This window comes from Oncorhynchus masou, chromosome 8 (genome assembly GCF_036934945.1).
Source record: "Oncorhynchus masou masou isolate Uvic2021 chromosome 8, UVic_Omas_1.1, whole genome shotgun sequence".
NCBI lineage: Eukaryota > Metazoa > Chordata > Actinopteri > Salmoniformes > Salmonidae > Oncorhynchus > Oncorhynchus masou.
The window spans coordinates 16,687,416-16,708,268 of NC_088219.1; the positions used below are offsets into that span (position 1 = coordinate 16,687,416).

The 20,853-nt window shown below is 45.8% G+C and overlaps 1 protein-coding gene across 1 annotated transcript; it reads right to left on the bottom strand.

The window, feature by feature from the left end:
* Nucleotides 1-1,140: 1,140 nt before the first annotated feature.
* Nucleotides 1,141-20,581, bottom strand: LOC135544243 (voltage-gated potassium channel subunit beta-3-like). The gene is made up of 14 exons (XM_064971704.1): nt 19,092-20,581; nt 7,252-7,295; nt 6,711-6,748; nt 5,455-5,534; nt 5,261-5,305; nt 4,899-4,943; nt 4,764-4,807; nt 4,511-4,597; nt 4,216-4,301; nt 3,972-4,092; nt 3,793-3,887; nt 3,503-3,623; nt 2,900-2,988; nt 1,141-1,461 (listed from the first exon to the last, which is right to left on the bottom strand). The coding sequence occupies exons 1-14, from the start codon at nt 19,343-19,345 to the stop codon at nt 1,372-1,374; spliced, it is 1,239 nt and encodes a 412-aa protein (XP_064827776.1). The 5' UTR covers nt 19,346-20,581; the 3' UTR covers nt 1,141-1,371.
* Between the last annotated feature and the right edge of the window lie 272 nt (nt 20,582-20,853).

Genomic DNA, 20,853 nt, shown 5'->3' on the forward strand with positions numbered 1-20,853 from the left:
GCCTCATTTGAATGTTTTTGTTGCTAAAACAAAGCATCATAAACACATTAAAAGACTGCTAGTTTACCACAGTGGGTTCTACCCTGTGTCTCAGGCTGAGTAGGAATGATCTACTGTGCCTCTCATTACGGGGTCCACACTCCAGTCTTTAATGAAGGAGTAAAGAGGTTCTTCCAAACAAGCAGGGAAAGCCTTGGTTTTAATTGTCATTGACGGAGAAATGGTTTGATATGGAGGACAATACACAGCACATGGACACAGACCATGTCAGCGGGCTGCAAACAGTGAATAAAGCGAAGCTCCACGATGTGCCTGCCAGTGCAGAGCCTGGATCAGCCCATCCCACCTGCTAGTGCAAAAAGACTGCTTACAGGGGCACTGCAAATCTGCTCAAATAACTAAAGCCATGCCACATTTACACCCTGCTTGGGCTGGTCTCTCTTAAAGGGACATGTGCACAGTTTACACACAGAGGAGATAAAAAGGAAGAAACTGCTGTTCAAGGACATAGAGTGACAGGCCAGTTACATACGGAGATGACGAGGTGATGCTAACCTTTGGCTTTCTGCTGGGTACTAGGCATTCTGCGGACTCAGAGGCAGCTGCAGAGAAAGAGTGTCCTATGGTAGCGCTGGTCACACATTCAGTGAGAGAGCTGAGCCTCATGTTGCTTCATGGCATCAAAGAGTTCTCCTTTCATTGATAACACCATCATGTTTGATAAAGTAGAGTGCAGCGCCTCCTTCATTCAACCACCATCTCTCTCCATCTCCAACTTTGCCCTCATTGGCCTCTCTGGAAGACAGAAACCTAATGCTCCATGCTTTGGCCTCACCCTCTGTTTGTGGACATGATCAGTCAGTGAGGGATCTGTAATATATATGATCTAATTAAGCAATAAGGCACAGAGGGGGTGTGGTATATGGCCAATATACCATTGCTATGGGCTGTTCTTATGCACAACGCAACACGGATTGCCTGGACACAGCTCTTAGCCAGTGGTATATTGGCCATATACCCCAAACCGCCGAGGTGCCTTAATTCTATTATAAACTGGTTACCAACATAATTAGAGCGGAAAAGAAACGTTTTGTCATACCTGATGTGTACGGTCTGATATACCACGGCTTTCAGACAATCTGCATTCAGGGTTCAAACCACCCAGTTTATAATCTTTGTTTTTGCACGTTAAAATATTTCCTTTTTTCATACATGGTACAATGCAATGCGCAAAATGGATATGCGCAAATTCTTGAAGCAAAATGTTACTGAGGACATGCAAGTTGTTGATTATACTGGATGGTGAAAGAGCGATGTTCCTCGGCTGTTCTTCATCTTTCTCTGATTGTCTTTGGCTCCATCGTTTCCTCTTCATGCTCGCGACTCTTTCTTAGAGTGGGGCTTGTTTCCCAAGAGTGAGTCAATCTCAGCCACGGTCTGAGGAGTCATCTGTGAAATAAGCTGCAGGCATAACATGGCATGTCAGTTTAGGACTAGGACATAATGATTTGGTGATTGCTTGCTTGTTTGCGCAATCTATAATGGCATAATAAGTGACATTAATAAGAATTTTAATCATAAATATATATATACAGTGGGGAGAACAAGTATTTGATACACTGCTGATTTTGCAGGTTTTCCTACTTACAAAGCATGTAGAGGTCTGTAAATTTTATCATAGGTACACTTCAACTGTGAGAGACAGAATCTAAAACAAAAATCCAGAAAATCACATTGTATGATTTTTAAGTAATTCATTTGATCACCTACCAACCAGTAAGAATTCTGGCTCTTACAGACCTACACGGCAGGACCTGGTCAATGACCTGAAGAGAGCTGGGACCACAGTCTCAAAGAAAACCATTAGTAACACACTACGCCATCATGGATTAAAATCCTGCAGCGCACGCAAGGTCCCCCTGCTCAAGCCAGCGCATGTCCAGGCCCGTCTGAAGTTTGCCAATGACCATCTGGATGATCCAGAGGAGGAATGGGAGAAGGTCATGTGGTCTGATGAGACAAAAATAAAGCTTTTTGGTCTAAACTCCACTCGGCGTGTTTGGAGGAAGAAGAAGGATGAGTTCAATCCCAAGAACACCATCCCAACAGTGAAGCATGGAGGTGGAAACATCATTCTTTGGGGATGCTTTTCTGCAAAGGGGACAGGACGACTGCACCATATTGAGGGGAAGATGGATGGGGCCATGTATCGCAAGATCTTGGCCAACGCCCTCCTTCCCTCAGTAAGAGCATTGAAGATGGGCCGTGGCTGGGTCTTCCAGCATGACAACGACCTGAAACACACAGCCAGGGCAACTAAGGAGTGGCTCTGTAAGAAGCATCTCAAGGTCCTGGAGTGGCCAAGCCAGTCTCAAGACCTGAACTCAATAGAAAATCTTTGGAGGGAGCTGAAAGTCCGTATTGCCCAGCGACAGCCCCGAAACCTGAAGGATCTGGAGAAGGTCTGTATGGAGGAGTGGGCCAAAATCCCTACTGCAGTGTGTGCAAACCTGGTCACGAACTCCAGGAAATGTATGATCTCTGTAATTGCAAACAAAGGTTTCTGTACCAAATATTAAGTTCTGCTTTTCTGATGTATCAAATACTTATGTCATGCAATACAATGCAAATGAATTACTTAAAAATCATACAATGTGATTTTCTGGATTTTTGTTTTAGATTCCGTCTTTCACAGTTGAAGTGTACCTTTGATTAAAATTACAGACCTCTACATGCTTTTGTAAGTAGGAAACCCTGCAAAATTGTTCTGCCCACTGTATATTAATGTATATGCAGGTATGCTTATATTACAACAATGCCATTAGTTTGATGAGCTCTGATTGAGTGTGCATTGCAGTGTAACATCAAGATGGTGTGATGTTGAGGGGAGGGTGGTTACCCTAAGGGCACCCAGGTTTTCCACCAGCTGGTCAGTGTTGGAGACACCCATCAGCACTGAGCTCACTCCCTCACTGCGCAGACACCAGGCTGAGAGGACAGAGAAGAGGGAGAGAACACAGAGAGGGCTTAGAGATGGAGGCTGTGTGGATGTGGCAGATTGACACATCCTTTTAAATTCATTCGAAACAGTATGTTAGGCTACGTTTATCCCAATTCTGATATTTTCTTTCCCATCAGATCTTTTTCAGAGCTGATCTGATTGGTCAAAAGACCATTAAGTGAAAAAAATATCAGAAATCGTCTGCCTGTTTAAACTGTTTAAACGCAGCCTCTGAGTGTCAGACAGTCATAAGATAACAGAGATGGACAAAACAATTAACACACACACACACACACACACGCACACACCCATATACACACACACACACACACACACACACACACACACACACACACACACACACACACACACACACACACACACACACACACACACACACACACACACACACACACACACACACACACACACACACACACACACACACACACACACAGAGTCACATACACATACACACGCATACACAAACACACACCATACCGATGGCTAGCTGTGCGGCAGTGCAGCCCAGTCTGTCGGCCATTAGGTGGAGCTCTTTAATCTTGGCCAGCTGGTTGCATCCCTCCTCACTGTTGACACGCTCCTTCAGCCACTGGTAACCCTGCACCAATATTAGACGGAACAAACCCGGAAATATTTAACGGTGTCATGCACGGTTGTAGGCCTAATAGACACACAGTCGGGGAGCACCTACAGAACTCCAATTAAATAGAAAACACAGGGTAATATCCACTAATTAAAAACATGTTTATTTTGTCTGGAGAACTCACTTTCATATTAGCCCTGGAGATGTCCGGTACACCCTCATTGTACTTCCCTGTGATCAGTCCACATGCAAGGGGAGACCAGGTCATTGCCCCTACACCTAGACAAGAGAGGGAGAGAGAGAGATCCTGTTGAGAAGACATCCGGTGCTGTTCGCTGGGCTGTGTGAGTGTGGATGACTGACCTATCTTGTGGTAGAGTTCAGGGAGCTGCACCTCCACCTTGTCCCTCTGGAAGTAGTGATACTCAGCCTGCTCACATACAGGTGGGATCAGGTTGAACTGACGTGCCACTGAGTACGCCTCCTGGTGGCAGGGAAACAGAATAACACCATCACCACAGAGAAGCCATGGCCTTATGTCATTGACTGACAAGAGCAGGTTGACTGGAATGTATTAGGTAACAGGGAGCAATAACAGGGGACTAACCATGATCTCCATGGCACTCCAGCGAGAGGTGCCCCAGTACATTGCCATGCCCTGATTTATGACAAAGGTCATGGCCCGGACAATCTCTGCAAATAACATGAACCAACTTGTTACACGCGGGTAATAAACATACTGTGACAAAGATATTGCATGCTTAAAATGTAAACATTAAGACACTTTTTAACGAGTGTATTCAGCAATAAACGCTACAAAGGGTTGTGAGCAGAGCAGGAGACACATTTCCGTTGTAACAGATGGACAATAAAGTCGGAGGACTGGTGTGACTATGACTGACCTTCCATAGGGCTGTTGACGTCATTCCGGTTGGCAAAGACAATGTCCACATAATCTAACTGGAGTCTGGACAGGGATCCTCTCAGACCTGCAACGTAATGGGCATCGTCATCATCTTCATCATCATTCACATCATCATCTTCATCAGTATGGTCATCATCCTCATCATTCACATCATCATCTTCATCATTGTCGTCATCATCTTCATAATCACTATTGCCACTGTATCCTATTATAAGTCAGTTTGACTCTACCTTCAATGATGTGCTTTCTGGAGAGTCCCCTTTCTGTCTCTGCCCTGAGTGACAGCAACAATACAGAGTCACTTTGTCAGAACAATGAAGAACTTATGACTGTTATATCTGGCATCTTTTTCCCAGGATACTTACTGCCCTCCCCAATAGATCTTGGTTGTCACAACATAACTAGAACGCCTGCCAAAGAAATGGGAGGAGAAGTTAAAGGGGACAAGGAAATAGACTATCTTTTCATCACATAGTAATTTGATGTCAACCACAGAGAAACTAAAAGCATTTGAAAAAGTGCCAACAGAACCAGCAATAATAAAACAAGTATGAAAATAAACAATCTATTTATTCAAACAATCTATCATATATTTTTTTTAAAGGTCTGTCTGTTCTTAATAAATGTGAAAAGCAAAGTTCACAGAAAAATATTTATGATGTAATATAGTTAGACAGACAGCTATTCATATCCACATGAGTCACATTAGAAATATGAGTAATATCACCTCCATCTTTTCTTCTTGACAATGTTCCCTAGGGTGATTTCAGCCCTGTGGAGAGAATATGTGATGGAATAAAAATCAGTGGGGAGACAGAAAGATTGACAGAAAGAGATGGAGTGATAGACAGAGGCAGGAAGTGTTTACAGACAAAGATAAGGAATAGAAGAGAGCAGTGAAAGGAGGTGTGAAAAGCTGACCTGCCGGAGGCATACACCTCTGCTGTGTCAAAGAGGTTCACCCCGGCCTCATAGGCAATGGTCATCAGGTTCTCAGCCATCTGAGGGGACAAAGAGACAGACACTGAGAGAGAGAAACTGAGGGACAGACAGTGGACAGAGAGAGACTGAGAGAGAGACTGGGACTGAGAGAGAGACAGACAGTGGACAGAGAGAGAAACTGGGACTGAGAGAGAGACAGTGGACAGAGAGAGACTGAGAGAGAAAGAGAGAGAGACTGGGACTGAGAGAGAGACAGACAGTGGACAGAGAGAGAAACTGGGACTGAGAGAGAGACAGTGGACAGAGAGAGACTGAGAGAGAAAGAGAGAGAAACTGGGACTGAGAGAGAGACAGACAGTGGACAGAGAGAGAAACTGGGACTGAGAGAGAGACAGTGGACAGAGAGAGAAACTGGGACTGAGAGAGAGACAGTGGACAGAGAGAGACTGAGAGAGAGACTGGGACTGAGAGAGAGACAGACAGTGGACAGAGAGAGAAACTGGGACTGAGAGAGAGACAGTGGACAGAGAGAGACTGAGAGAGAGACTGGGACTGAGAGAGAGACAGTGGACAGAGAGAGAAACTGGGACTGAGAGAGAGACAGTGGACAGAGAGAGACTGAGAGAGAAAGAGAGAGAGACTGGGACTGAGAGAGAGACAGACAGTGGACAGAGAGAGAAACTGGGACTGAGAGAGAGACAGTGGACAGAGAGAGACTGAGAGAGAGACTGGGACTGAGAGAGAGACAGTGGACAGAGAGAGAGACTGGGACTGAGAGAGAGACAGAGCGAGAGAGAAAGAGACAGAGTGAGACAGTCATAGACACTAACATTGTGATAGAGAGACTGAGAGGTCAAAAAGGTGCAGCCTCAGAATGGGGTAGACCTTTCCTGCAGTCAAAGACCAAAAACGCTCTCTTTGGCCTCATGGGTGGAATGTTATTAGTATTTTTTATAATTACCTAATTCATAAAGATTATTAGAAATAGCCTAAGTCAAACAGTTTTGTTATATTTCAGTAATGTATATAAAGTGTAATTTTGGGATGCAAACTCAAAATATCTGACATGGTACAGGTGTCCTCTTTTTGTTAAGCCCATAACCATGTGTGTGAGGTGTGTACTTTTGTTTCAAAGTAGATTTGTTTAAGATTACCAAGAAACACTCTGTGTGACGCTGGTGTAGCCCACTGCAGTAATTAAACAGGATGTCCCAAAACATTGTTACATAACTCACCTCGTCAGATATCTGTGATCCAAATGTCACCCAGGTGCCTAAGGTCAGACAGACAGACAGGTAGACAGATGGCGAGAGACAGTTCTGTTACATTGCTCAGGGAGTCTAATGCATATTGTTATCAGTTCTGTTACATTGCTCAGGGAGTCTAATGCATATTGTTATCAGTTCTGTTACATTGCTCAGGGAGTCTCTAATGCATATTGTTATCAGTTCTGTTACATTGCTCAGGGAGTCTCTAATGCATATTGTTATCAGTTCTGTTACATTGCTCAGGGAGTCTAATGCATATTGTTATCAGTTCTGTTACATTGCTCAGGGAGTCTCTAATGCATATTGTTATCAGTTCTGTTACATTGCTCAGGGAGTCTAATGCATATTGTTATCAGTTCTGTTACATTGCTCAGGGAGTCTCTAATGCATATTGTTATCAGTTCTGTTACATTGCTCAGGGAGTCTAATGCATATTGTTATCAGTTCTGTTACATTGCTCAGGGAGTCTCTAATGCATATTTTTCTGGTCCATTTATTTTGTACCCACCCAGCCCTAAGCAGGACACACGCAGACCAGACTTCCCCAGGTTCCTGAGAAAGACAGGGGTCAAGGGAAGAGAAAACAAGGCAACAGTAAACATGTCGTCCCCCACAAATTATGCAGCCCCCCTTCAGTATAAAGATGTACAGTATACCATTACCCCAAAATCTACCTACGTTTGCACTTCTTGTGCTTTCTAGCATATTACGCACAGTCACAGAATGAGGTTCCTAAATAACTAGGTTCAAAGTCTACACCTCTCAACTAAATTTTACAACACAATCTGCAGATACGCATTCTGAATAACACTGCTTTATCAATCTGGATAAGTGAGTGTATTTCTGGTAGTGATTATCGCCTGAGTACCCAGACGGCCCCTGTTGAACAGGTGACCTCTACCCTTCTCACATCAACAGTTCAGTGTAATATAGTGTACTTGGCTATAACAATAGGGCACTGGGTGGTTTAACCCCTACACCGGATAAAGCTGTACAGTATATACTTGTATATCCATAATAACATTCTCCTTTCCACATGGGTTGACTGAAATTGTTTATATGGTTGGAGTCCAGTGCTGGGCATGCCACATCTGATTACCAGAAAGCTGATTGTTGAAGGGAAGGATAGAACTGGAATCAGAGAGCTGCAGTGAGCCCTGGTCATGCAAGCATGTGCCACTGAAATTCTGCGGGCTTCATCCCTGCCCTCCTCCTCCTACTCCCCTCCTTTGCTGGCGCTCTCCTCCATTCTAATTAGCCGAGGAGCCAGCTGGGACGGCAGCAGAATTGCAGCAGAACTCATTGCTGCTCACTGTCTTCATCTCCAGTGCCTCGCCTCTCTACCTGTCTGCCTGCCTGTCTAACTGCCTGTTTACCTGCCTCTCTATCTGACTGTCTGTCTACCTGTCTGCCTGTCTACCTGCCTGGCTATCTGCCTGTCTTTCTGTTTACCTGCCTGTTTACCTGTCTACCTGCCTGTCTACCTCGCTGTCTGTCTGTCTATCTGCCTGCCTGTCTGACTGCCTATCTACCTGCCTGTCAAACTGTCTGTCTGTCTGTCTACCTGCCTGATTGTCTGTCTACCTGCCTGTCTACCAATCTGCCTGTCTATCTATCTGCCAGTCCACCTGCCTGTCTGTCTGCCTGTATACCTGTCTACCTCCATGCCTGTCTGTACACCTGTCTATCTGCCTGCCTGTCTGTCTGTCTGTCTGCGTCCGCTACAAATAGCTCTATCGAAAGAGACAGACTGTCAGAGCGTTTAGATCGAGGCAGACGAGAGCTGATTTATTTTCCCTGCTCTATTGTTATTTGCCTGGCCAGCTATTTTTAGAATTGTGCTTTTGTGTGCCCTTGTGTGTGTACGTACATAGGCATGTTGTGTGTTTGTGTGCCTGTCACATGTACTCTCAAGAAATAACGCATGTGTAATTGATCCAATGTAGATGTATCTGCAAGGAGAGGATGGAGTACTTTTTTGTAAATTACATTAGTCATTCTATTTCCCCAAAATAATCCAGCCTCTGGGCAACAGTCTAGCTCTCACTTTCAACGCGGACAGGGATTTAAATCACAACATACTGACCACATCAACACAGATATATTACAATTTAGCTGATATCTACACAAAATCTCAAGCCTTTCCTGAAAGCTTGTGTTTTTACAGCTTCCATGTACCTACACTCTTAGAAAAAAGTGTTATTCCGCTGTCCTCATAGGAGAACCCTTTTGGATTCCAGGTTGAACCCTTTTGGGTTCCATGTACAGTAGAATCCTCCGTGGAAAGGGTTCTAAATGGAACCCAAAAGGGTTCTTCAAAGGGTCAGCCGAAGAACCCTTTTAGGCTATAGATAGCACTTTTTTTCAAAAGTGTAGCTCAATATGCTTGCTTAATTATATCCTCAAATTTCTTTGGAGAACACAAACTGAGGCTGGAGCCTTTAGCGTATATCATGCATCAATGTCACTTTGAGAGTTGAAATCAAGTTAATATCTGGCCCTGAGACAGTCAGAGAGACAAACACACAAACAGAGGGGCATGTATGAATTAGAGCTGCCACTGCTAGATATGCAAAACACACTTATTATCAATATTCATATACATTGTTCATATTCATATTATTAATATTATTCTTATTATTCTTATTATTATATTGGGTTCAGGGTGATGGAGTGTCACTGTCATTGTCAGTACGTGTGACAACTACCCCCCCCTACTCCCTCTGCAGTGTTGTGATCCACAAAGCTGCTGTCTGTCAGTCTGTGGGGGACTATAGACACACACACACACACACACACACACACACACACACACACACACACACACACACAGAAAGAAAAAAGCATAAGGAGAAACAGAACATACTCAAATAAACATACAGTACACACATAAACGCACATAGCCTGCAGTACGTACAGCAGAACATACTACAGTGTACAGCCTACAGTACATACTACAGCACATACTACAGTATACACTACAGTATATAGCCTACAGTACATACTACAGTACATATGCTACTTAATATAATGTTTACATACCCTACATTACTCATCTCATATGTATATACTGTACTCTATATCATCTACTGCGTCTTTATGTAATACATGTATCACTAGCCACTTTAAACTATGCCACTTTGTTTACATACCCTACATTACTCATCTCATATGTATATACCGTACTCGATACCATCTACTGCATCTTGCCTATGTCGTTGTGTACCATCACTCATTCATATATCTTTATGTACATTTTCTTTATCCCTTTACACTTGTGTGTATAAGGTAGCAGTTTTGGAATTGTTAGGTTAGATTACTCGTTGGTTATTACTGCATTGTCGGAACTAGAAGCACAAGCATTTCGCTACAATCGCATTAACATCTGCTAACCATGTGTATGTGACAAATAAATTTGATTTGATTTGACATACTACTGTATATAGCCTACATTACATACTATATTACGTACTACAGTATATACTGCAGTACATACTACAGTACATGCGGCATTATATAGCCTACAGTACATACTACAGTACATAATACAGTATATAGTCTACAGTACATTCTACAGTACATACTACATTATATAGCCTACAGTACATACAACAGTATATATACTACAGTACATACTACAGTTTATACTACAGTATATGAGCATAAAACATGCGTACATGTGAGGTGGTCTGTGAGCTGGTCTGCGTGTTGGTCTGTGAGCTGGTCTGTGTGTTGGTCTGTGAGCTGGTCTCTGAGCTGGTCTGTGTGTTGGTCTCTGAGCTGGTCTGTGAGCTGGTCTGTGAGCTGGTCTGAGCTGGTGTCTGAGCTGGTCTGTGTGTTGTTCTGTGAGCTTGTCTGTGGGCTGGTCTGTATGTTGGTTTGTGAGCTGGTCTGTGTGTTGGTCTGTGTGCTGGACTGTGAGCTGGTCTGTGAGCTGGTGTCTGAGCTGGTCTTTGTGTTGGTCTGTGAGATGGTCTGTGAGCTGGTCTGTGTGTTGGTCTGTGAGCTGGACTGTGAGCTGGTCTGTGAGCTGGTGTCTGAGCTGGTCTTTGTGTTGGTCTGTTAGCTGGTCTGTGTGTTGTTCCGTGAGTTTGTCTGTGGGCTGGTCTGTGAGCTGGTCTGTGTGTTGGTCTGTGAGCTGGTCTGTGAGCTGGTCTGTGAGCTGGTCTCTGAGTTGGTCTGTGTGTTGGTCTCTGAGCAGGTCTGTGAGCTGGTCTGTGGGCTGGTCTGTGAGCTGGTCTGTGAGCTGGTCTGTGTGTTGGTCTGTGAGCTGGTGTCTGAGCTGGTGTGTGAGCTGGTCTGAGCTGGTGTCTGAGCTGGTCTGTGTATTGTTCTGTGAGCTTGTCTGTGGGCTGGTCTGTATGTTGGTCTGTGAGCTGGTCTGTGAGCTGGTCTCTGAGCAGGTCTGTGAGCTGGACTGTGAGCTGGTCTGTGAGCTGGTGTCTGAGCTGGTCTTTGTGTTGGTCTGTGAGCTGGTCTGTGTGTTGGTCTGTGAGCTGGTCTGTGAACTGGTGTCTGAGCTGGTCTGTGTGTTGGTCTGTGAGCTGGTCTCTGAGCTGGTCTGTGTGTTGGTCTCTGAGCTGGTCTGTGAGCTGGTGTCTGAGCTGGTCTGTGTGTTGTTCTGTGAGCTTGTCTGTGGGCTGGTCTGTATGTTGGTTTGTGAGCTGGTCTGTGTGTTGGTCTGTGTGCTGGACTGTGAGCTGGTCTGTGAGCTGGTGTCTGAGCTGGTCTGTGAGATGGTCTGTGAGCTGGTCTGTGTGTTGGTCTGTGAGCTGGACTGTGAGCTGGTCTGTGAGCTGGTGTCTGAGCTGGTCTTTGTGTTGGTCTGTTAGCTGGTCTGTGTGTTGTTCCGTGAGTTTGTCTGTGGGCTGGTCTGTGAGCTGGTCTGTGTGTTGGTCTGTGAGCTGGTCTGTGAGCTGGTCTGTGAGCTGGTCTCTGAGTTGGTCTGTGTGTTGGTCTCTGAGCAGGTCTGTGAGCTGGTCTGTGGGCTGGTCTGTGAGCTGGTCTGTGAGCTGGTCTGTGTGTTGGTCTGTGAGCTGGTGTCTGAGCTGGTGTGTGAGCTGGTCTGAGCTGGTGTCTGAGCTGGTCTGTGTATTGTTCTGTGAGCTTGTCTGTGGGCTGGTCTGTATGTTGGTCTGTGAGCTGGTCTGTGAGCTGGTCTCTGAGCAGGTCTGTGAGCTGGACTGTGAGCTGGTCTGTGAGCTGGTGTCTGAGCTGGTCTTTGTGTTGGTCTGTGAGCTGGTCTGTGTGTTGGTCTGTGAGCTGGTCTGTGAACTGGTGTCTGAGCTGGTCTGTGTGTTGGTCTGTGAGCTGGTCTCTGAGCTGGTCTGTGTGTTGGTCTCTGAGCTGGTCTGTGAGCTGGTCTGTGAGCTGGTCTGAGCTGGTGTCTGAGCTGGTCTGTGTGTTGTTCTGTGAGCTTGTCTGTGGGCTGGTCTGTATGTTGGTTTGTGAGCTGGTCTGTGTGTTGGTCTGTGTGCTGGACTGTGAGCTGGTCTGTGAGCTGGTGTCTGAGCTGGTCTTTGTGTTGGTCTGTGAGATGGTCTGTGAGCTGGTCTGTGTGTTGGTCTGTGAGCTGGACTGTGAGCTGGTCTGTGAGCTGGTGTCTGAGCTGGTCTTTGTGTTGGTCTGTTAGCTGGTCTGTGTGTTGTTCCGTGAGTTTGTCTGTGGGCTGGTCTGTGAGCTGGTCTGTGTGTTGGTCTGTGAGCTGGTCTGTGAGCTGGTCTCTGAGTTGGTCTGTGTGTTGGTCTCTGAGCAGGTCTGTGAGCTGGTCTGTGGGCTGGTCTGTGAGCTGGTCTGTGAGCTGGTCTGTGTGTTGGTCTGTGAGCTGGTGTCTGAGCTGGTGTGTGAGCTAGTCTGAGCTGGTGTCTGAGCTGGTCTGTGTATTGTTCTGTGAGCTTGTCTGTGGGCTGGTCTGTATGTTGGTCTGTGAGCTGGTCTGTGAGCTGGTCTCTGAGCAGGTCTGTGAGCTGGACTGTGAGCTGGTCTGTGAGCTGGTGTCTGAGCTGGTCTTTGTGTTGGTCTGTGAGCTGGTCTGTGTGTTGGTCTGTGAGCTGGTCTGTGAACTGGTGTCTGAGCTGGTCTGTGTGTTGGTCTGTGAGCTGGTCTCTGAGCTGGTCTGTGTGTTGGTCTCTGAGCTGGTCTGTGAGCTGGTCTGTGAGCTGGTCTGAGCTGGTGTCTGAGCTGGTCTGTGTGTTGTTCTGTGAGCTTGTCTGTGGGCTGGTCTGTATGTTGGTTTGTGAGCTGGTCTGTGTGTTGGTCTGTGTGCTGGACTGTGAGCTGGTCTGTGAGCTGGTGTCTGAGCTGGTCTTTGTGTTGGTCTGTGAGATGGTCTGTGAGCTGGTCTGTGTGTTGGTCTGTGAGCTGGACTGTGAGCTGGTCTGTGAGCTGGTGTCTGAGCTGGTCTTTGTGTTGGTCTGTTAGCTGGTCTGTGTGTTGTTCCGTGAGTTTGTCTGTGGGCTGGTCTGTGAGCTGGAGTGTGTGTTGGTCTGTGAGCTGGTCTGTGAGCTGGTCTGTGAGCTGGTCTCTGAGTTGGTCTGTGTGTTGGTCTCTGAGCAGGTCTGTGAGCTGGTCTGTGGGCTGGTCTGTGAGCTGGTCTGTGAGCTGGTCTGTGTGTTGGTCTGTGAGCTGGTGTCTGAGCTGGTGTGTGAGCTGGTGTCTGAGCTGGTCTTTGTGTTGGTCTGTGAGCTGGTCTGTGTGTTGGTCTGTGAGCTGGTCTGTGAACTGGTTTCTGAGCTGGTCTGTGTGTTGGTCTGTGAGCTGGTCTCTGAGCTGGTCTGTGTGTTGGTCTCTGAGCTGGTCTGTGGGCTGGTCTGTGAGCTGGTCTGTGAGCTGGTCTGTGTGTTGGTCTGTGAGCTGGTGTCTGAGCTGGTGTGTGAGCTGGTCTGAGCTGGTGTCTGTGAGCTGGTCTCTGAGCTGGTCTGTGTGTTGGTCTCTGAGCTGGTCTGTGAGCTGGTCTGTGAGCTGGTCTGAGCTGGTGTCTGAGCTGGTCTGTGTGTTGTTCTGTGAGCTTGTCTGTGGGCTGGTCTGTATGTTGGTTTGTGAGCTGGTCTGTGTGTTGGTCTGTGTGCTGGACTGTGAGCTGGTCTGTGAGCTGGTGTCTGAGCTGGTCTTTGTGTTGGTCTGTGAGATGGTCTGTGAGCTGGTCTGTGTGTTGGTCTGTGAGCTGGACTGTGAGCTGGTCTGTGAGCTGGTGTCTGAGCTGGTCTTTGTGTTGGTCTGTTAGCTGGTCTGTGTGTTGTTCCGTGAGTTTGTCTGTGGGCTGGTCTGTGAGCTGGTCTGTGTGTTGGTCTGTGAGCTGGTCTGTGAGCTGGTCTGTGAGCTGGTCTCTGAGTTGGTCTGTGTGTTGGTCTCTGAGCAGGTCTGTGAGCTGGTCTGTGGGCTGGTCTGTGAGCTGGTCTGTGAGCTGGTCTGTGTGTTGGTCTGTGAGCTGGTGTCTGAGCTGGTGTGTGAGCTGGTGTCTGAGCTGGTCTTTGTGTTGGTCTGTGAGCTGGTCTGTGTGTTGGTCTGTGAGCTGGTCTGTGAACTGGTGTCTGAGCTGGTCTGTGTGTTGGTCTGTGAGCTGGTCTCTGAGCTGGTCTGTGTGTTGGTCTCTGAGCTGGTCTGTGGGCTGGTCTGTGAGCTGGTCTGTGAGCTGTTCTGTGTGTTGGTCTGTGAGCTGGTGTCTGAGCTGGTGTGTGAGCTGGTCTGAGCTGGTGTCTGAGCTGGTCTGTGTATTGTTCTGTGAGCTTGTCTGTGGGCTGGTCTGTATGTTGGTCTGTGAGCTGGTCTGTGAGCTGGTCTCTGAGCAGGTCTGTGAGCTGGACTGTGAGCTGGTCTGTGAGCTGGTGTCTGAGCTGGTCTTTGTGTTGGTCTGTGAGCTGGTCTGTGTGTTGGTCTGTGAGCTGGTCTGTGAACTGGTGTCTGAGCTGGTCTGTGTGTTGGTCTGTGAGCTGGTCTGTGAGCTGGTCTGAGATGGTTGTGAGCTGGTCTGTGTGTTGTTCCGTGAGCTTGTATGTGGGCTGGTCTGTGAGCTGGTCTGTGAGCTGGTCTGTGTGTTGGTCTGTGAGCTGGACTGTGAGCTGGTCTGTGAGCTGGTCTGTGTGTTGGTCTGTGAACTGGTCTGTGTGTTGGTCTGTGAGCTGGACTGTGAGCTGGTCTGTGTGTTGGTCTGTGAGCTGGACTGTGAGCTGGTCTGTGTGTTGGTCTGTGTGTTGGTCTGTGAGCTGGTCTGTGTGTTGGTCTGTGAACTGGACTGTGAGCTGGTCTCCACACAACCTTCTCCTAACAACTCTATCCTGACCTTGTTATTCTAATCCTGGGCCCAGTTTCCTGAAAGCATCTTAATGCTTAGCACTTCTTAGAACCTTTGTAGGAGCATTGTTAACTCTGAGCTGAAACCATCATTATTAACGTTGCTCTTGAAAACATTCAGCAGCCTGCCTCAGACCACTCGTAGAACAGCTAAGCGTTAGATCCATTTTTGCCCTCCCGCGTCACTTTATACACAGAAGATCTCCGCTAAACATAGAATCATATGGTTTATCTGTCTCTCTGTGACCACCAAGAACTTCAGAACAAAGTTGCCATTGTCTTTGAAACTGATACAAACAAGCCACATATAAAATGAAAACCGAGATGACCGCATTCAAATATAAATAGTCTACAGTAAGCTATAGGCCCATTTCATTGATATTGAAATAAATGTAATGTTCAATCAATTCTATTTTGCTACTTGTGGGCTACCGTCTGTAATTTGTCTCAATATATTTCATGATGTGTAGCCTAACATGCACAATGACGTGCCCAATCTGTGATTTAGTGCATTTTAATTGGGTAAGAATCTATTAGAAAAAGCTGCCTCAATTGTTGAAGCCATATGTGGGAACATCTCTTGCTGATTCGTCTTCAGTATTGTGAAATAATTCTAATATCAAGGTAATATTTACATTGAGAAAGGTGATCCGAGAACAGCGCTGTCTTTCTTTTGATCCTATCAGTATCGACACACTGTTCTCTCTTTGTGGTGTTTTGGGAAACGCATGTTACATCTTCGGCATGCATTGTTAAAGACACTAGTAAGATGCATTGTTAAAGACACTAGTAAGATGCATTGTTAAAGACACTAGTAAGATGCATTGTTAAAGACACTAGTAAGATGCATTTTTAAAGACACTAGTAAGATGCATTGTTAAAGACACTAGTAAGATGCATTGTTAAAGACACTAGTAAGATGCATTGTTAAAGACACTAGTAAGATGCATTGTTAAAGACACTAGTAAGATGCATTGTTAAAACACTAGTAAGCCTAAGTTCCATTGCTATGGGGAAACAGTCCTGGAGGATTCCCTCAAACTACACTCAGAAAAAAACGAGCTATCTAAAGCCTAAAAGGGTTCTTCAGCTGTCCCCATAGGAGGACCCTGTGCAGAACTCTTTTTGGTTCCAGGTAGAACCCTTTTGGTTCCAGTTAGAACCCTTTTGGGTTCCATGTAGAACACTTTCCACAGAGGGTTCTACCTGGAACCAAAATGGTTCTACCTGGAATCAAAAACGGTTCTCTTATGGTGACAGCTGAAGAAACATTTTGCTCCAACTCACACCAAGACTCAGAGAACTGGAACATACAACAAGACAGGGGAGTTTCATCTCAAACTGGATAGGCAGAGTATGCAAATATACATGTACACTGCATTGCTTAAACATCACCCAAACGAGTGGTTTAACACATGAAGATGTGTCGCGCACACACACACACACACACACACACACACACACACACACACACACACACACACACACACACACACACACACACACACACACACACACACACACACACACACACACACACACACACACACACATAATACAAACAAGCCTTTATGTTCATACATACTAATGCATGCATACTCTCATACAACATCTACACCTACTGACATTCTATATGAAAACTAATATAAAACACACACATTTATACAAAGACACACACATACACACAACAGATTCTCGAGACTACCGTGCAGAGAATGCTGCAATGCACCGCAAGTGTTGACTGAGAAGAGGAGAGGAAGGGAGTGTAACAGGGAAAAAGAGAGAGGGGTAGAATGGTGAAGAGAGATTACAGGGAGAGAGAACATTTAGAGAATTAGAAAGGAGACAGGAGTGTGAGAGAGAGACAACAATATACAGACAGACAGACAGACAGACAGACAGACAGACAGACAGACAGACAGACAGACAGACAGACAGACAGACAGACAGACAGACAGACAGATAGATAGATAGATAGATAGATAGATAGATAGATAGATAGATAGATAGATAGATAGATAGATAGATAGATAGATAGATAGATAGATAGATAGAGCGTTAGTGTGACTGGTGGCCAGGGTGTAATTAATCATTTGGTGGGAGCTTAAATTTGTCCTATTTTACACATGTACAAGTGTGTATTATATGCATGTTTGAAATAGATTATTAAAAATAAATAAACATTTCCACCCGTGTATAATATACACACTTGTACATGCGTTTTTCTCCTCTATTTTGCAACCTGCCAAAGAGGAGTCCCTCTCAGCTCTGATGAATACTCTGGCTAATGAGTTAAAATATGCAGTTAAGGAACAATTAGAGAAAATGGAGGCGGAGGGAGGTTGTGAGTTCCCTAACCTCCACCTCTCCTCCCCTTTCTCAGCTGTTTCCCTCAGAAGGAGAAGACTCACACAGTCAACACAGCGGGGCTCACTACAATCAGTATCATCACTGTCTGCTGTTCTCCTTACGAGAAGTGAAATGAGCATGTCTTATAGTGGATACGTGTGTGAGGTAAAGTCACTTTATGATGGTGGGGATAGTGATAGTGATGCGGATTAAGCTTGTTTTAGGAGAGAAGGCCTTCGCTGGCCATTTAAGTTAGCGTGGGAAAAGGACTTCATATTCTATGATCATATTCAAACTGATTCTCATGCATAACATTTTGGTGCAACATGTGTCCAAAATGTTTGGGTCAAAAGAATGTTTCAGATTAATAATAATTATAAAAATGTATATAAAGTGCTCTCTGATAATCATCCTTGCACATGGGGCTTAGTGACACTGTTCCCTGGTGGTGGCAGCAGGGTGAATTTTGAGATGAGTGCTCCAGTAGAGGCAGACTAATAAGTGTTCTGCTTTTGGAAATAACACAAACTGTGGGCACTAGGCACCACAGGGGTGTTACCGTTGGCAACCAGAGCGGCTGTCACTATTCCACTGCCTATTGGCTGCAACCTCATAAAAACAACAAAAAAACTATGGCAGAACCATTTACATTTTAGCAGACGCTCTTATCCAGAGCGACTTACAGAAGCAATTAGGGTTAAGTGCCTTGTTCAAGGGCACATTGACAGATCTTTCACCTAGTCAGCTCAGGGATTCAAACCAGTGACCTTTGATTATCGGCCCAACGCACTTAACCGCTAGGCTACCTGTCAGATCAATATATGCATAAATGAAATAAACCACTATGTCCTGGCATTTCCTCCTGAGCCTCATTCCCTACTTAAACTGCCTCTTAAATTAAAACATAATTGAGTGAAGAGAATGGTGTCAGGATTGAGCTAAGGGGCATTTTCCTTTACCCATCCAGAATATAGCGGCCTTCCTACATCATCTGGTATAGGCAGCTTTCAATCTGATAAAGACTGTTCAATTCTATCACATTCCATCTGATTCTGGAATGAATAAAAGGGGTTAGAGATGTCTGTCTGCTGTATTTCAATATCACAATATGTGCAATAGAAACAGACCATTATTGTTTTTATCTGGTGATGCTAATTCTATCAAATGAGCACATAGTACGTACTGTACTTCCCACTATAACGTTCACAGCTGGATGAATTATACATGCTCGGGAAAGCATCTAAATATGACGAGGCTGTTGTGATTTTCACCGTAGCTTACACATACATGCAAGAACAGACATGAGAGACACAAACACCAAAACTCCCAGCCCCATAAATGATGTCATCCTCATGCAGCTGCTCACTGTCTACAACAACTCAGGTGTTAACTGAAATACAATGAAGTTACCCCTGGCAGCCGGTGCTGTCTGAGAGGCCCTTCATGGTAAGTGGAAGTGCTCTGGGGTAACCTGAGCTGCCATCGTGTTCCAGGGAGAGAGAGGGCAGTGTCTGAGTCCTTCATCATAATCATCCATCGTTTAGGTAGAGGTTCATGAGCCTTCATTACTCTTCAGGAACAACATAAAAAAACACTAATTGAATCAGATACACTCCCAACCTGTTTGTGCCAACTCTGTTGGCATGCCCTTTGACTCTCCACCCCAAATAATCAGCACTTCTCTCCGTGTCCCTCCCTCCCCCTGCTCACCTGTATTTCATACTGCTGTGGCGCCCTATTGCCTCCTTCATGTGGGCATGGCCCTGGGGGACCGGGCGGGACCCTGACTGCTCCCTGGACTTGGCTGAGCCCTGGGTGTTGTAGTTGCCATTACCCCCTTGGCTGCTCCCTCCACCACTTCCCCCACTGCTTCCCCCAGGGGGTGGCGCAGTGCGAAGACCACAAAGCCGGTCCTCACTGCGGCTCTTCAGGTTGTGCTCCGTGCAGGCAAAAGAGACCTGCATGGTGACCACTGCCTAGTCTGGTAAACAAAACTGGCCCCTGGAGAGGCTCTTTGGGATGCGGCTTAGGGTCAGACCCCAAAATACTAATGTCTGCTAAATTGATGCTACAACTTAAAGTTGCTTTGGTAGAGTGTAGATGGGATAGAGCTAAGATGTACCTGTCCAGACAAATGCCCAAACAGGGAAGGTTTGTCTTATCTGTCCAGAGCCACAGGCGCAGGCAAGAACCCAGGCCCAACCTGGCGCACGCAGTCAACGTCTGCTCTGTCTCGGTCTCTTCTCTCCTGTCTGGTCCTGTTGCAGTCCAGGCAGAGCTCCTCAGAGTTCGCTTAGTCTCAAGAGGTTTCTAGTGAGAACATTGATTCCTCCCATCATCATCAGCGGGGAGCTAGTACATAGTGTCGTCCTCGTAGGCTGATCAAGGGGCGCAGATACACGGGCTCGGGTAGGCTACCTCTCGAACCGCGCTCTCCACGGACGGCGAGCGCAACAGATTCCTCACTTGACTGACTTGCCTAGTCTTGCAGAGACATCCGGAAAGATCGTGGTGGCGAGGAAGACGCTTGCTATATGTTTTTGATACAGCTTGATTGATAGGCAGGGTGGTAAAGCATTAATCAGCTTGCTTGTCTCCTCTTCAGCTACAAACGTAGGTTAGTCTATCAGTGTCGAGACCAGCTTGAGCCCCGGAGTGCTTCGCAACAACCACACTGTAGATGAGCTTCAGACATTTTTTCGCACATTCCCATAAATGTATATGCTAACAGAATTCAACACGCGCTAAAACAGCATAGTCTTCTAATGCTCACATCCAGTGTATTTCCCCTATCTGCCACAGTGCCCAAACTCATGCAACATCGAACTGATGCAAAAGGCAGCATCAGCAGCGCCAAATCGTGTGGTAATTTTATCCACTTTGTTGAATATTGTCAATAGCATAACTGCTATAATAATCTATTTCGGATATCAGTCATGCTATACATTGTCCCAATCAAAAAGGATCCTGGCACACAGTAACCATTTCACAGCATAAATTGACATGATCGGCAAAAATGGGATGATTTAATCAAATGCATAAATCGATGCCACAGTTACCCTGTGTCCCATCTGTTTCATTTGAGATGCTGATGATGGTGGCAATTCTCTTCAGAACTATCATTCCAATCCCTGGTTCTCCTTGCAGCGGGTCCCAACGTGTTAATCACGAAACATTCAAAGTCGATGATTGCGAAAGGCGCCCCCCCTCTCTCTCACACACTCTGTACAAATTAAACAAAACGGGTGCTTTCTAACAGAAAATAACAATCTATTCTAATAGCACAATTCCAACGTGGTTTTAGGGCATTTCATATTATTCTGTAAGCAAATCCGAGACACTCGAAGTATGATATGTTACATTTTGTATGGTATGTGTCAATTTGTGGACGTCCATCATCATCGTCCATCACCCGCTACGAATTCGTATGATATGTTACGAATTCCAATTTATTGTGGCAATTTTTTTCACC

Excerpts from the sequence above, each read along its gene's own strand:
- LOC135544243 (XM_064971704.1), bottom strand. The coding sequence starts at position 19,345 with ATGCAGGTCTCTTTTGCCTGCACGGAGCACAACCTGAAGAGCCGCAGT. Across the intron at positions 5,535-6,710 it reads GATCACAGATATCTGACGAG|ATGGCTGAGAACCTGATGAC; the intron begins GTGAGTTATGTA and ends TTGTCCCCTCAG. Across the intron at positions 5,306-5,454 it reads GAGGTGTATGCCTCCGGCAG|GGCTGAAATCACCCTAGGGA; the intron begins GTCAGCTTTTCA and ends TTCTCTCCACAG.